The sequence below is a fragment of the Seriola lalandi genome, unplaced genomic scaffold (assembly GCF_002814215.2).
Source record: "Seriola lalandi dorsalis isolate HSWRI2012SDOR001 ecotype SW California unplaced genomic scaffold, Sedor1 jcf7180002054975, whole genome shotgun sequence".
NCBI classification, from domain to species: Eukaryota; Metazoa; Chordata; class Actinopteri; order Carangiformes; family Carangidae; genus Seriola; species Seriola lalandi.
Window position 1 is genome coordinate 32038 of NW_019525525.1, and position 17027 is coordinate 49064.

The 17027-nt window shown below is 38.5% G+C and overlaps 1 protein-coding gene across 1 annotated transcript; it reads right to left on the reverse strand.

The window, feature by feature from the left end:
• Positions 1–1170: 1170 nt before the first annotated feature.
• xpo6 (exportin 6) lies at positions 1171–16615 on the reverse strand. Its single transcript, XM_023396308.2, has 24 exons — positions 15827–16615; positions 14837–14927; positions 14166–14278; positions 12881–13078; positions 11768–11927; positions 11402–11479; positions 10697–11228; positions 10002–10128; positions 9787–9896; positions 9544–9652; positions 9300–9392; positions 8226–8295; positions 7934–8093; positions 7527–7619; positions 6898–7042; positions 5860–6009; positions 5400–5589; positions 5132–5287; positions 4331–4445; positions 3988–4159; positions 3514–3675; positions 3160–3258; positions 2508–2738; positions 1171–1810 (listed from the first exon to the last, which is right to left on the reverse strand). The coding sequence occupies exons 1-24, from the start codon at positions 15827–15829 to the stop codon at positions 1709–1711; spliced, it is 3459 nt and encodes a 1152-aa protein (XP_023252076.1). The 5' UTR covers positions 15830–16615; the 3' UTR covers positions 1171–1708.
• Between the last annotated feature and the right edge of the window lie 412 nt (positions 16616–17027).

Below are 17027 nucleotides of genomic sequence, written 5' to 3' on the forward strand. Positions count from 1 at the left end.
AGCTGAATGTCAACCACTTAAAAACTGACCATAAGCATGGCACAAGAATATTAAAGGCATTTTTATGAAGTTGGTAGATATAAAGATAAAAACCAACTCACAAAAAAGGCTCAAAGTTTCCTAACGTGTAGTCCCTTTAGAGTATCTGTTTTTTTTTTGTTTTTTTAAGCCCTAAAACTCCACACCAAGTTTGTAATGCAGATTAGGGTTATTGTCTCAGACTTGACATCCACACAAAACATTATACAACTGTTCAGAAGGGTCTCCCGTTATGAATACATGTGTCTTGACGTATACAAATTGGTGGATTTCCTTTTAAATAAAACCACATGAATATGACAGTCTTGGTGATTTCAGGACATTTAAGATTGTTTTCACTCAGCCTCGAATGGATGTCTAACATCTTACAATGAAAATGTATTTTTACATTAAAGATAGAACTGGTGTAAATTTAGCATCAGGATTAGCCTTTGAGCCAGAGAATACGCTAATGAAATCAAGAGTCCAAAGGTAAGGTTCATGAGTTCTGTTCCCCTGTAGATTTTACTGAGTCACACAAACTTCCAGTCCGTCTGTTTTCTAATAACCAGGAATTGTAAAGCTAACATCATAACTGGAACAAAATGTGCTTTCAATATTTAAAACAGCAGCTGAGAAAAGGTTTGGAAATGCGTAAACATCTTAATATCTAAAGTCCTGGATAGATAGGCAGCACCACAACACTAACACTAAAGCTAGAGGTTAGTGAAGTTGCTTCATTACTCTGCTGTAACTTCTGTGTGTCGTGTCCTCAGACGACATTGGTGCATGTGATGTGTCACATGCTACAAATCAAAACCTCTGTCTGTTGATGGTTCAAATCTTTAGCCATTTTCAAAATCAAAATCTGCACAGCCTTATCCATTAGCTTTGTGAAGATCCAAACAGACTATTGATACTCTATTGATTGTGCTCTACAAAATGAAAGTTTGAAAAAAACTATTCAGCAGTTTCAGTAGATGAATTTACACTCAAAGGGATTTGAAAAAGATGCCATTGGGCAGTCTAAAGCAAAAGAGTAAAAACATACCAAAAGGTTTCAAATTTCTTGACGCAACCATTATTTTCACAAACAATATTGTAACACTGCAAGAGCACATAGACCAATAAAATCATGAATTAACCAATACCTGAGATTTACTAAAAAAGCACTTTATTTAATCAAGCAGGTTTTCTCTTTTTCAGAATGGAATGATATGAAAGTTGAGAGTCCGTCTCCTTTGGAGATGAAAAAAATTGAAGGCAAAATGAATAAAAGCAGACATTTTAAAAACTCAAAATGAGTTGAAAGTGCTCAGTCCCAGCCTAGCTTTGTTGCAGAGGCGTGGGAAAGAAGGCCTGGCTCAGACTGCTCCGGGTCTGGGCGAAAGCCAACTGCAGACCAGGTTTACATTTCTTGCCACATTTTCATTGGCAATACATAAGGAGGGCACTGCTTTTTAAAAAAAATAATAATGCGCCAACCTTCTACAGTAGAAATCAAAGAAAAACATCAGCAGCATCCTCAACCTCCAATTACTCAACCATACAAATGTGTGTTGTCCCTTCCCATCACTTTGAACAGGTGGAGCGAAGCTGAGTTGGAGAGGGAGTGTTGGGCAAAGTGGTCAGCACAGGCAATCCTTGAAGATCATAGTTGATGTGTGGAGTGGTTCAAGCAGTCATTGTGCTATAGCTTGATAGTGCCAGTGGGTAGGCTACTATTACACAGTCTGTAGTAGCGAAGGTCATTAACCAGCCGCTGCACACTTTGAGTGAACGAAGGCAGGTCCTTGAAAAAGAAGAGAAAAAGTTAACAATGATATTAATTTATAGAGGAAATATTAGCAGATAGTGTTTAGGATGCAGATGAGGCATAAACAACTTTCAACCAAACAGACACTGATGCTAAAAGGTGATACTGAAACAGTTATAGATGTTTCCATAATAAAAGCTACACAGGAGTAGTTACAATCAGTATGTTACCATCAACTAATGGTTTACAGATTGAAACCCTGCAAACCGACACTGGAGTTTGTGAGGTCTAATGAGGCAAGTGAAAACCCCTGTGTGTGGACCATGAGCTTTAGATTACTGCTCACTTATTGTGCTGCAAAAGTTTAACAAAATGCAAGGGAAATGAGCAACAGCTCATTTGGTAATTCACTTTGTCTGGACTGGTAGTAACTAGTGAATACAGGGAGGAGACTGCAACAACATGCTTTGATTGATATAGGGTATCTGTAATTTCTGCCACCACTTGAACAGAGTGGAAGTGAATGGAATATAATTGCTCAACAATCTTGCAGAATTGAACAATAAATATTGGACAAGTTGGATAAAAAAACACCACACTATCAGCATGGCCACTACAGGTTAAGCTTAGTTATTAGGACCAGTGTGTAGGATTTAGTGGCATCTAGTGGTGAGATTGCAGACTGCAACCAACTGAGTACCCCTTAGAGAATGTCACAAAATTTAATTCTTACTTGTTCAAGCTTGAAGTTGCGTGCAAGAACAGCTCGTTGACTGGTGTCAACACCCTGGCAACCATTGAGGAACTCTGGCATGAAGGCCGAGTAGAAGGCATCAAAGTCGACAGAGGCCATGTTGTAAATAGCAAGGGTGATTTCCTCCTGAAGAAGGTCGTGGCTTTTGTGGAGAAGGACCTGCAGCAGCACGTTGATGAAGTGGAAGAGCATCGAGGTCCGGAAAAGCTTCTGAAGCACAATAAAAAATGCAGAATTACAGCCTTGCAGTTGTATGCCTCCACCAACCAATCAAGTTGCAGGAAATATGGTCATAATTAGGATATAAAATGTCATATCTTCATCATTTTATCCTATAAGACATTTATGTCAAATTGGGTCAAAATTAGCGTAAAAGAAAACAACTAAAGAAAAAAAGACAACTCATTTTACAGTTAATGTTTTTATAACTAATAGAGGTAAATGTAAAACTTTATAAAAAGCAGAATTATAAAAGAGCAAAAAACTGCAGCTGTGGTTACAGTCATTGCCTGCCCATGTGACAAGTTGACAGGTTTGAACTGCTTTTGTTGTTGGAAGTGAGTCAACAAAACTGCACCATCATACACTACACATGTAAATACAAACATACTTATATAAAAGCTCAACTTACTCTGTGATACAACTTATGCTTGCTGTTGAGTGACTCCAAATAGGAGAGATTCTGCTTGAAGATGTGGATGTCAGGCTGCAGGAAGGACTGTCCAAAAGCCTGGAAAATACATTTCAGCAGAAGTCAGGAAATGAAATGTAACTAGATTTAACAATAACTTTATCCATTAACTGTGTGACGAAAAGCTAATTTCAACAATTGAGATAACTGCTTATTTTGGAAACACATTGCAGTTGGATTTTATGTTCTGTATGTTCCCTCAGCACCGTCAAATCAAACAAAGAGCACAGCCGAGAGGTATCAGTCCATCCAAAAGGTATATGATGATAATTGTAGCCATGTGCAAACACCCACCTGCATGGCAGCTGTGAACTGGGCTTCATTTTCCATGGTATCTTCAGCAGCTCCTCTTTGGACACTTGTTAAGACTGAAGTTTTAAAGAAGTACCTCCAGTTTTGGTGAAGTATTTGGTATAGCAACTCAAACATCTCTGCCTTGACATCTGGGGAAGACCGCTATCAAAGACAAGCATATATACCATCATAAATTATATAATTAAATACCTGACACTTTTTATTTTCGGAATATTCAAATGAACAAATTTGTGTCATGTTTCTACTGACCAACTATTAATTTGTTTATTTTTCTGAAACACTGTCAGGTAAATATCCTTATTTAAGTGTATTTACTTATTTGTAAGATTTCCTACATGATAAGTGATGCCACATGCAAATTTTAGGTGCTAGCAGGCTAACCAATCCAGATGCAAACCAAAAAAAAACAAACAAACAAACAAAAAAAAACTGGACAAGTGACCACCAACTGACCTCTGCCACCACCGGGTAAACCTGCTCCATGCACAGAGAGAGGATGCTGGGTAGGAAGGGCTTGAAAGCTTGACCAGGCTCTTGCACCACCACCTGAAGGATTTTCAGGAACTTCTGTACCACTCTACACCCTGCACTGCCTTCTTGCAAAATACTGGCTGCCAGCTGTTCCCTGGAGCACATATAAGTGACATTACATGAATTAGCGTTAAGAGCGATAGCAACAATCACTGTATGCCCCATGCATTTAAATCTTAAGACAAGAAGTAATACTACAGTGACTACAACTAATAAAAGTAGCTATTGTTTATAAGAATTGTGGAGAACACTTTTTTTTTTTTACCTGGTGAACATGCTAAGGAAAGTGTGGATGATCTGTCCTGTGAAGGCAACACCCATCTGGACCCGCAATGCCTGAAACAGTGTCAAGAAGAAGGCCAGCATCTCATCCGTCACATCTAGGAAAGAGAGGTGACAATTAACAAAGCTGGCCAGTCAGATGACCTTTTGTGTTGTAGTCTGTTGAGGTCTTCAGAATTTATTTTCCATTAATTGTTATCAATTATTATTACATGTATTTTGTTACAATAACTATGGAATATTTCTATACAGACAGAGTATAGGAGAAAAAAAAAATTTCCAAAGTAAGGTTTCACAGGGATGTGCATTGCTGCTTGCTGTACAGGTGAAAAAACAAGTCTATACGAAAGGAAATAGACCAACAGTTTATAGGAAATAAAGAGACAAACAGTAAGTGAAACAGGTTAGCACAAGATGTTTGCACAAGATGTTTGCACATTACTGCAAATAGATACTGGTTCCTCAACTTTGTAATTTTGTCCACTGGTATTTGGCTACATCTATAAATGCAAGATGCTAAAGTAGAGACTACAGTTAAGTGTTCAAATTGTTTAGTTGTGTGGATCTGGTCTGTTGCTACATGCACTGTTATCATCATATGCATACATCGGTAGGAGGCAGAGAGACATCTCTACGTGTTTGCTCAATACAGTACATACTGTTTGCCTCAGTCCCCCGTGACAGGATAAGTGTGCACAAAAACGCAAATGAATAGATCTTCACCTTGATCAGATTTTTAGTTAACCCTGTAGATGGACAGACCAACTGTGGATGAGACACTGACCTGGCTGCTGAATGAACACTGGGAAAAGGCTCAGGGACACTTGGACAGACTCCTGGAGACTCTGGTAACAGATCTGACGTGATTTGGTGGATTCCCCAGAGATGCTATCCACAATGTCTCTGAGCACAGGCAGGGTCTGTTGTATCACTGCTTTCACTGGAGTAGAAAAAAGATGGTCAGGAAAGACAAATAATGACAGGATGTCAAAATAAGCAGACCAAGACTAACATAACAGAAAGCAAATCAAAAAAGAAAAAGAAATACTGACTGTCATCTAGAGCTGGTTGCCGTGGAGTAATGTTCACTGTCCCTCTTAAAATGCGATATTCTCGTGTGAGGGCTGTCAATAGGCTGGCATGGTTACTGGAGCGTGTTTGCCACTGCTGCTCATTCTCTGGTAAATTTGGCCATGGGAGCAGTAGCATGTTGGATAAAGCCCTACACACCAACACGTGAGCCTGTATGAATAGACACACGCACACACAAACACACACAGTATTTAATTCAGGTATTGACATTTCAGGAACTTCAATCTCTGAGGATCTTTTTAAAAATTCCTATTTTTAAATTGTTGTGCTTGTGTAGTGTTTTATTTAAAATATCAAAAAAGAGAAATTTCCAAACAATCAATGCTATTAAACTAGTGTGCAGGTAAATCTACTTTGCTACTATTTTATTAAATAACCGAATCATTGAATATATGCAAAATAAAAGCAACAAACATTTACCTCTTGGGTAAGTCTGCGAGTCCGATTCTCTGTCGTAATGAGGTTGAAGATGTTCTGAACAGCTGGTAAAGTGACCAAGAACACAGGTCGTACTGTAGATGTGATGGAAACCATCAGATGGCACGCTGAGAGCATCAACTTTTCAGGTACCTACAAATGAAGACCAAATTTAAGAAGCCAGCCTGTGAATTGAATAAGGGCTGGTGTGAAAGTAACCGTGAAAAAGAGAATACTATCATTAACACAGAACTATAGCAGCTAATGTATCTGTTATGCACAAATTGTGAATTATACAAATACAAACATCAATTTCTTTGTCATTGAAATTGTGCCATTTTATCATAGTAACACTAATGTGTGGGAAATATTAACTAAAATAGGACCAAATTAATAAATTGGAAAATAAACACAACAAGAATTGTGAACACAGGCTGCAGGTTTTACGCATTGGTTAATATTTTCCATATCTTACTTCCTCCTTAATGAACCACTGCTTCAACATGAAACCAACAACACTTTTTAGATCAAGTATTCATGAACAGCATTTTTTATAATTGACTTTCACTTAATTAAAATTCTTCATTTACCCAAATAAGAGATTCTGTGTTAGGCTTATGCTGATTTGATTGACTATCGACATTGGAGGACACAAACGCTGATCACATGTTAATCAGCGAAAATGACTCAGCTCATTAATTTAAAGTAAACTATTTCCACTCCCTTTTACATCTGCATTGTGCAATCTGAGAAAACATTGTACCTCCACTCTCCTTACACCTGCCACTACTGCTTGATTTTAGCTGGAGTGTGTATGTATTCGCAGGGTCTGTGGGCCTGCCCCTCTTTTTTCCACTTCGCTTTCACTAAGTGCTCAGTCTGTTGTTGCCAGGCCAGCTCACTGAGCTTGTTGAAGACTGAAATTCACTTGTGAGAGTGTATACAGTAAATGCCTAAATTATTGATAGTTGACTTGAAATTGCAGAGCAAGCTTTCATGTGTGTAATTAGAGAGTGCAAAAGAAAGAGCGAGAGAAGCTACCTTAGCTGTGATGAGTGGACTACTGGCATCTATTGCTGATGTGATGAGGTTGATGAACTGGCTCTGGTTTTGACTGTGGACTTCACTGTAGAACTGTGCAAGCCAGTGAGAGTAGGCTTGCAAAGCAGCAAGGGCCTGTGCATGTCTGCAACAACCAAAACAGCACACAGTTAAATCACAGTGGGGTGAACACATTGCTTCTTCCTTATAAAGTTTACACAAATTTGCATCACTTGTGAAGTGTTTACTAAATTAATGTGAATATCAATTTTATTTTTAATCAATTTCTGAGAAATAATATTCAGACTGGTCTGCATTTCTATCAAGCCAGTCCCAGAAATAAAATTATTCTGTAACTTCATTATGCAAAATTGCTCCGACATTGATGAACGAGAGGAAACTTCACCAACACTGCAAACAGCCACAATAGCCTTTCTGTGGCCTTTATTCATGCTGTGAAGTGTCTGAATTCACACAAACATTGCAACTGTTCACACGCACAGTTCCCTCTCTTGCGCTTGTCGTAATACTGTTGTCAATAACAGAACAGCAAAGTCTTGTTAGGTGTAACCAATGAGTCACATGTAAAGGGTTAGGGTTAAATTTTCCTTTTAACGCGTGATACTCACACGTCAACGAGATCTGGCTTGAGCACAGAAGGCACAGCGGTCTCCAGGTCGTAAAGGCTGGTCTGAGAGCCGTAGCAAGTCACTTCAACCAACCTTGAAAAGAGAAGGAAAGGGTTTATTATATTTTGCTCTTTCAATGAAGCAAAATGAACAGTCAACAGAAAACACCTACATTACTCATTCATCAAACACCACAACTCCCTATTAGTATTAATAATAATCAATACTAAAGTATCATATAAACAGTATTAAATCATTTAGACAGAAGCCAATGTCTGACTGGAGATTCAGTTATAATCACTAAAAATGTGCAACAATACTGCAAGTACATTCTCTAACACAAATATAGCTTCATGATGTAGGTACAATAAATGTTTCATGCTTTAGATGAATAGCAGAGCACTGACCTCTCCACCACTGCGAGGGCGTCACTGAACCGTGCAGCAAAAACTTCTCCAATGAAATGCTCAGCCAAGCGTCCGACAGCTTGAAGGAGGGAGCTGAGGTCCCTGAGAGAACAGTGAAGTCGACGGCAGTCATTCTCCGCAGTGATATTGAGCCTCCGACCTGAATGATGACAAACCATTCAAACACTTTAATCTATGGAATTAGCACCATTCAATGTGACTGTACCTAAAACAAAAGACAGGAGGTGAAGCTGATAAAAACATTCTAAAAATCAAGGCAAAAGTTACTTACTTGTGCCAGTGGTGACAATAAACTGCTGCAAACCCAAGTATACGTCCAAATTTTCTTGAAGGACTGGAAACTTGAGAAAGAGAGGAAGAATAAGCAGGCTGCCACTGCCACAGACTGGGTATGTCACCATACATCTCTTAACACACAATAATAAAACCCATAGCCACGTGAAAATAACTGTCTCTTTTTTTTTTTTTTTTTTTAAACTTGTTATTGTATCATCATCACTGAAAACAGCAGAGATAAATGCATAACACGCACAATACAGAGTTGAAAGAGAAAAAAAGAATAGCGATAGAAGTGATAGAAGAACACAGTGTTATTACCACAGAACCCAAAAGCAAGTTCACAAGTGATCAAGAAGACATAATCTGTTTGGAGGAACTGGTTCCAAACAGGAACCAATTCACATAATGATATTTTACAGAATTCAGTTTCTGTTTTATGAACCTCCATACAAAATGATAAAGCATTCTCCAGATATAGCAATTTATTAAACAGCTCGACTTCACTCCGGATATGTGTTCTGTTTTAGTCTGCAAGAAAATTGCCTCTCTCATGTGCAATTTCATCTAAATCAAGAGTCTTGTAAAGACAAAAGTGAAACTGATAATTCTACATTTCACACGAGAGAAGTCATGTTCAAATATCTTGTCAGACCTGTAAAACTGATCAACGTTTGGGTTCATCATCCTACTTCTACCTCAGTGGTTTTTAGTTTAAGACATCTCATTGTGTGTTTGTAATCAGTTTAACATGATGGACTCTGTTTCAATAATGAGTTAAGATAGAATGAAGCAACAAGTATTGCTGCTGTGGTTGCAGTTTAATATAACACTGTAGAATTACTTGTGGTAAAACTGTTGACCATGGCTATGTTTGAGCTGATGATGCACAACCTTAACACAAGTGGTGCAGTATAACATTGAGTTGTCAGTATTGCTCCTTTAATATTTTGGAAAGCCATCGTGTGCAAAAAATATTTGTATTGAGGCTGTAAACATTTCATTTCATAGATGCCAAAAAACCTTATGTCCACTATATGTCAAGGTGACACCGACAACGATCTCTTACCAAAGTAGAAAACGCATGGGATGGGAGCAGCTCCATCACCTTGGCAACCACCTCCAGACTCTGACGCAGGTACTTCTGCCACTCGGTCTGTTGCTATAGTTACCAAATAAAGGAGTTTACATACTAGTAATATAGTAAACTTTTATTTTGGATTTGTTGTGGCTACAAGAGATGTACTGAACATATCAAGTGAAAAGGTGCAAATGACAGACCGTGAAATAAACTGTGTGTAAAATGTTCTTACATCATCATCCAGAGTCTCATCATCCAGCTCTTCTAACTGGGCCTGGTTGTATCTGAACTGTATGCGATTCAGAACTTCCCTTAACAGAAGAACTAAGGCATCTTTGTACCTGTCCAAATGAATATATAACGATTTTAAACAGATGCAATAAAAAATAAATGATAACAAATTAGACATTTTATACACCTGATTGTCTATATTGTAAAATATTTGACATCAATTAATTTTTTCTCAGCCACTTACCTATTCAGGACACTGTCTCTGTCTGCTAGTCTGCTTTTGATTTTGGTTGTTAGAAAATCCAAAAACACACTCCAGATATCCAAACAGGCAAAGTAGCCTTCATGGGTAGGCTGAAAAATCAATGAGAAGTAAGTTTTCAGGAAATCTGTAGAAGTCCAGACCCTGTGGTGTACTGCATAAACAAGTGTCATTAAAATGATCAAAATTATAATAACCTGGTTAAAGGTGTACTTGAAAAGCAGGGCAAGAAACTCTACAATTGGAAACTGAGGACTGGACTCAATCCGCCTCAAGTGAACACTGACAAACAGGCGCAGAAAATCTGTGAACTTTTCCAAGTAACTGCAAGATGAAACAGGAAAAATTATTAAACACAGAACATACTCAAAGTTACAGTTAGAATTTACTTCATATAGTCTACGCTGGTCAATAATTATATAATTTCTTGAACCACGGCCGGGTGATCTAATTTCCCAAACTGCAGGACCACTCATGAAAATATCCAGTTTGCTAGATAAAAGGTTTAGGATGTCATAGATGAGGTGAGGTGATTAAATGAAGCTCAGTGATTTGTGTCCGGGACTGCCAACAGACACACACGTACAGTTTGTATATAAAGGGACTAAAGAGACATACATAGGCAGACAGAATAGGTCAGAATGAGCCATGTGGCAGAGCTGAAGTACATGGCTGTATGGAACCAGTCTAGTGAACAGCAGTGATGAAAACAAAGACTCTTTTTCAGAGATGGACTACTAAGATATACCACAGTGCGACTTCTGACAGCATATTAGGCTCAACTATAACAAAGGTAAATCTGATCAGTTGGAGACTACATGCTAAAATTGTCAAAATACATTCTCTAGTCTGTAAACACAGCATGCACAAACACCATTGGACTGTGCCATACCTCTCATCAAGTTCCTGTAGGCGACTCTTGACTGTATGAGCATTATTCTCTCGTGTCAGCCTCTGCAGAAGAAAGAAGGTCTGCTGGAACATGCGCAGCAGGTACTCCTCAAAATCCATTGGAACACAGTTCTTTGACACCAGTTCATTGACACAGGTCATAGCAAGTACACCAAGTCGGGCACGATCCACCTTGTTGCCCTCACTTTGCTGTCCATTTCGCCCTCCTCCATTCGATGTTGGTGGCATTGTCCCAGGGTTAAGCTGCCCATTAGAAGAGGAGGAGTTGGAGGAGATGAAGGATCCTGTCTTGGCCTTTGTATGAAGATCACAACCAAAACGTGCAAAATGGAAAATGGATGCCAGCAGTGTGGGTGTGATGCTTGTGGACAGAGGGATCCAGCTGAACAGGTGGGCCAGGCACTCCAAAACGAGACAACAGAGCTGCTGACTCTCACTGTCCAATGTTGCCATGGGCTGGCAAAGCAGCTTTGAATACTGGCTGCCCTGAAACAAACTGCCCAGCAATTCCACTGATAGATTGAAAAGACACAAAATGGTCTGGTTAAAACACAACAAACCATTTGATAAAATTAATGCTGTAGTCAATGTCAGTATTAACCAGAAGCAACAGCTGTTCCAAGATTATAACCACAGTACTATCAAGTATTTGCAGTTTTAACTAACTAAAGGATGATTCACTCACCACTTTCCCCTGAGGTGGGTGAGGGCGGAGGGGTGGAAGCTATGACACTGTGCTTGTCCCAATAGGTCTCCAGGATACCTGTAAAATAAGAAGTGACACCCAATTACCCACATGTACTAAAGGGTTTCCACTTATACATTTTTTCTGACTGGCAGCCTGACCCATGGAGACTGAGTTTTGCAAGTCAGATTTAAACCTAATTAGCTGGTTGAACAATCGGTGGCTTTAGCTGTAGATGCGCCTCAGTCTGAAAACTGAATTGTATTTCAGACTGTCTTTGACATCCCTTGCAATGTGTGGCATGTAACACTGATGTTTTATCGCTGTATTGCGTATATTGCACAAAGTATTAAAAGTTGTTCTCACCCGTTAACAGTCCAAGCACGGTTGGTACCTGCTCCAGCAGAAGTTTACGCAGCTCATCTTTCCTGGCGACACTCAGGTCTTCTCGAGGACATGCAAGTTCCTCTGATGTGGTTTTCAACATCACCAACCCCAACTGAGCCAGAGCTGGAGACTGGATCAGCTGCAGTTCACAACAGATTGACAGTTGATAAAGATTAAGATTAATGAAGTTTGTTCTCTACCTACAGGTCAAACAGTTTCCAAACTGTTTTACGTCAGGATGCAATAACTAGTAAATAATAGAGTATTTAAATATAGCATCCTCTGTTAGCCTGGTTGACAGTTCAGGGCTTCATGTTTTATATTGGAGGTGGGAAATCTTGTCTAAAACAAAGACGGCCTCTGCTAACATACAGTATTTTACAATTAATATACTTATGAAATGAAACATTAACCTTCACACTGCAAAAGCCATTCACATAATGAGAGTGCCCATTTAGGCTTAAATTTACTAACTAAATGGCTGAAACATTTCCTGAGGGAAATCTTGTAGTTTGTTTCCTCCACTACTTTTATGCTCATAATCTGGTGCTGTACAGTAACTGGGGAGATGTTTTTTAAATTCAAACTGTGGAAACCTCGAAAAACATAATCACAACACAAATTTGGGAACATTCATATTCCATTCTTGATTTAATTTTATCACCTCCAATATTGTTGACTCTTGACTTTTCTGATTGATTGCCATTTAATTTCAAAATGAAAGGAAACTGTTTCAGTCGCTCTTTGATGATTCAATATTGTCAAACACCAAAGCTCTTTTTCTGTGCTCTGGAGCAATAATCCAAACTATCTGCAATAATACAATATGTTAAATTAATAGAAAAAGTAAGTCTGAAATGCTGCATAAATAAATTTGACACATGCAACAGGTTAAGGGAGAGAGGTGCTTTTTAGTGCAATTTCACATCATCAAAAAGCACATGTTCACTGTAAGAGAAGCTATGTTTTTCTTGGTCTTAGTCTCAACTTCTGTTAAGCATTTAAGAACACATCAACCAGCACTGAGTTACTGATGAGGATTAAACTTGCACAAAACATTTTTATAGTATAAACAACATCATCAGAGCTTACCTGAAGGGTGTTTGTAAAGAAATCATGGTAGAACATTGGCCAGTCCTGGCGACCAATGTCCACGATGACTTTGCAGAGTTTGTTACGGATGAAATAGGGCACAGATTTGTGCTGAGCAAGTAAGAGTTTGGGAAGACAGCTGCGAATCTCCATCTTGTCTTGTGAAGCAATGCCAATCCACATCTTGTTCACCAGGTTCTGAAAGTAAAAAGTAACAATCAGCTGTCAAAACTGTGTCTCAAGAAGCGACAGATGTATACAGACAAATATTTTGTAATAATTCTCAATAATTGTGTGCGTGTTCAGTAATATCTTTGTTGATCAAGAAAGATTTTTTTAAATGATATAGTGTCCACTGAAAAACATTAACTAACACACCTTCAACTACAAACTCAATGCTGCAAATAAAACACCTAAATCTAAGCATACACATCTTAAGCCCCTTTCACATTGGACAAAAAACCCACCGACACCCACTAACATCTGCCTTTTGTCCTCAGTGGGAAATTATATAATCGGAATTGATTCTGTAGTTTTCACGGGTATTTATTGGCTCCAGTGACAATCAGAGATGGAAACATAAAACCTGGGTGGACATGCTAATTTTCCTCTTTTCCATCACACAGATATGATGTTGCTTTAACTGCGTGAAGTTGCTATGACTACCCCTTCTGTAGTGTATGAGTCTCAGGCTCTACCAGCTTATTCAAGAACACCGATGAAACATGATGAGCGCACTACCTACGGGCAGTTATATTATAACTGTATGAAAAACATTTCACACCAACAACCTTGTTCAGTCTGTGGTGAGTTTGAGGAGACTGCATTAAAAGATATAAAAAAGTAACTGCTGTAACATTGTAAAGCCTCCATGCTGCTTTCTACTGTTTTAGAGCACATTTGTGTCGTTGAACATGAAAGAAAAAACAAAAAAACAGAGAGGCAAAGTCGTCTACTGGCAGTGGATATATACATACTAATTTTGGTGCAAAAGGGGTATAACATATGTAAAAGACAGTGAAAGTATGTCACTAGGGTCACAGGATGTGCAGTCTTTTATCCCATAAAATATGTATTACACTGTCAGCTAACTTGTTTTGTAGAATTAAAGAAATGAGGAAACAGACAAACAGAATGAAAAATTCTTTACCATGTAATATATTCAGTACCTATTTAGCAATATATTTCTCTGGGTACTGTCTTATTTTCGAAGCATAAAAAGGTAAAGAAGGCCTTGGACACTACTGTAAACTGAAAATGTGTATTTCCCACCTACAGCACTTACTTCAAATACTGTGAGGCTGTACATCATTACGTACTCATTCCGAGTATTGGAAAGGAAGAACAAACAGTGCCGCCACGCTCCAGTCTGCTGTGCGAAGTTATTTAGCAGCTCTTCTGCAGAAAAAAGGAAGTAGGTATGATCACTGACAGAAGTACATGACAATGTAGGCTTCACTTGCAGACAGACCGAAAGTAATGCGTCACAACACAGGAAGTGTATAAAAAATTGACACCTTTAATAGAAATCAATTGATTTTAGGTCACAAAACACTCCAAAGTGACAAACTCTAACCCTGCATTACAGTATGTTACAGAGACTTTGGGATACAGTATCTCATGGGAAAAACCTTTACTATTTCAAAAATATATATTCAAAGATGTGAAGACATGCTTTTACAAATAACAAAATGAGATGCACAAATTGATCTATTTCACTTTGAATAAAACTTGCCTCAGTTAATAGGATAGTAAACTGCCCTTTACGAAAAAGACTGACAAATTAGTTTTTTCAGACTTAAATTCAATTTTCTTCTTCCCTCTTCATTGTTCTAGATACAAGTCCTATGTTGTATCTATGCAAACCACATTGGTGGAAGCACAAACCTGAAAATACTTATGGATCATGTTCTTACTTCTAAGGGGCAGAGGTAGGTTTTACAAGGCCAAACTTACCTATTTCTCTCTTTCGCTCATTGGTCGTGCAGCTGTGGAAGAACTCCGTCATAAGACTCTCCAGTGCACGCAGCGATGACTCCTCTGAAGCCTAGAGGATAATAAAAGGTAAAGTTAAATACAAAATGCACATCTAGACCATCTATTAAACAATATGTACAACCAAATCACTGTTCTTTTCTCATAACCATGAAAAAAAATATATACACAATATATCAACATATGGTCCTGTAGACTGATTTCAAGAGAAGATCTTTCACAAGTTAGTGCTTACAGGTGTATGCAGCATTTTGCTCAGGTGAATCACTTACTGGGCTGGATATGTATCTTCACGTGTGCATGCCTGTACAGAGCTTTAGTTTATCATTGCACATGTATCATTACTGACCCTTTTTTCAGATTATATCATGGAAATATAGTTCACAACTGCAGTCCGACTAGCTGAGATGGTTCAGCATTGATGATTGCATGAAAATTTTAGTCTTAGCCATACACAATTTAAATCAAGCTGTAATTAAAACAAGTCGGTTGTGCTGTACCACGCTTTGACAGGTGGCGGAAGTTGGGCCCTGCCTGGCAAAAAAAAGATAGCAAATAGAGACTTTAAAGAGCAGCTCCTGTGGCAGGCGGGTCTAAATTCCTCAAATAAGCCACAACTTGCCGAGGCTTAACACTACTCAAAGCAAATATTCGGTTTTGCAAGATGGGCGTCTTGTTCCGCGAAATGGCTTAACAAGCTGTCACATCCCGTGAAATACCTGGCCTCCCACAAACCGTTATGTGGCTTAACAGACATACAGGACCATAGTGCATATTTGCATACGCTATTAGCTATATGTAAAGAAATTTGAAAGCATTATTATCATAACGTTAGGTCTTCCTGTTCAAATATACGAATCAAAAGCTCTTGCACCACATTAGCCATTAGCAAATCCGACAGGACGACAATGTGAATAACTAGGTAAAAAATACGCGTCAAATTATACTTACCATGTTTAATTGGCTCAGATGCTTTCTTCAGTTTTCTTAGTCTCGTGTTAATTACAGTAAAGAGCCAACATTAGCTACCTGACTAGCCAGTTCTGTAGCTAACGTTAGCTAAGGTGTTGCTGGCTAACGTAACCGCAGAGGGGGCTCGTCATGGTCTACTCGTCTGCTTTGGTCGATAATACACACACAACTAGCTAGCAAAGGTCGGAGTCGTTGACTCTGCTTGCAAAAACGACGTTAAACACTGAGTTAAATTTACCACCCTATAATAAAACGCTTTTCGCTTACCAAGTACATAGTCTTAACATTGAATCAGCTATCTCGAATCGGTAGATTAGCTGCATTGTCGTATAATTCCATTTACCGGTAAGTTAAATATAGAAATCTTGTTTTGTGGGACATCTAACACTGGCTCCGACACCGGAGAAATGTGCAACGTTAATTAGCTTTCTATATCAAGCGTTTCGAGGCTAAGTTACCCAGTTGCTAACGTTGCAGCGGATGGCTAACTCGTTAGCTTTTCTAGAAGGATGAAGGTGTAATTTTCGTTAGCTTGCTGTCAAACGTAGACATGCTTCCAGGGCTGTTGGTCACGACAACTTGCCTCTACCGTTTAAAATTTTAAAACGAGTGAATGTGCACACCCAAGTTATATAACTGACAAATTTGTGAGAACACTAAATATATAATACTATGCGCGCCTGTTCCTGTTATTCCCCTTTTCGATGCTTAGGGCGGCTCAAGATTATAGCTAGCTTGTTGGTAACAAGGTTCGCTTCGCAACTTCCTCTTTTGCTGCAGAAATGAACCAACCCAATCAGCTCGTGTCAAGTCAGTCACAATAAGAAAAGCACGAGCTCCCGTTACACTTTCAAATTACAGCACTTTTTAAACATATTAAAGAAAGTTTATGTCTATCACTGTCTGCGTGCAAATAGCTTTTTAAAAAGTATTGAGTAATAAGTTATAAATGAAAGAAAATCAGCTTACTCAAAAAGTAAATGACCAATCATATAATATTGTCTTTGTGTTAGAATAAAACTAGCCCACAGAGGGCCACAAACAAATACAGAAATATGGCTGGCTTACAATAAATAGAATATTAAGTATACAATAATACTTAACATAAATGGAAAAAGACAAGACAAAGGCAAAAGAATAAATAGGGGACAGCATGGAAACATATATTCCTTCTTAGTGA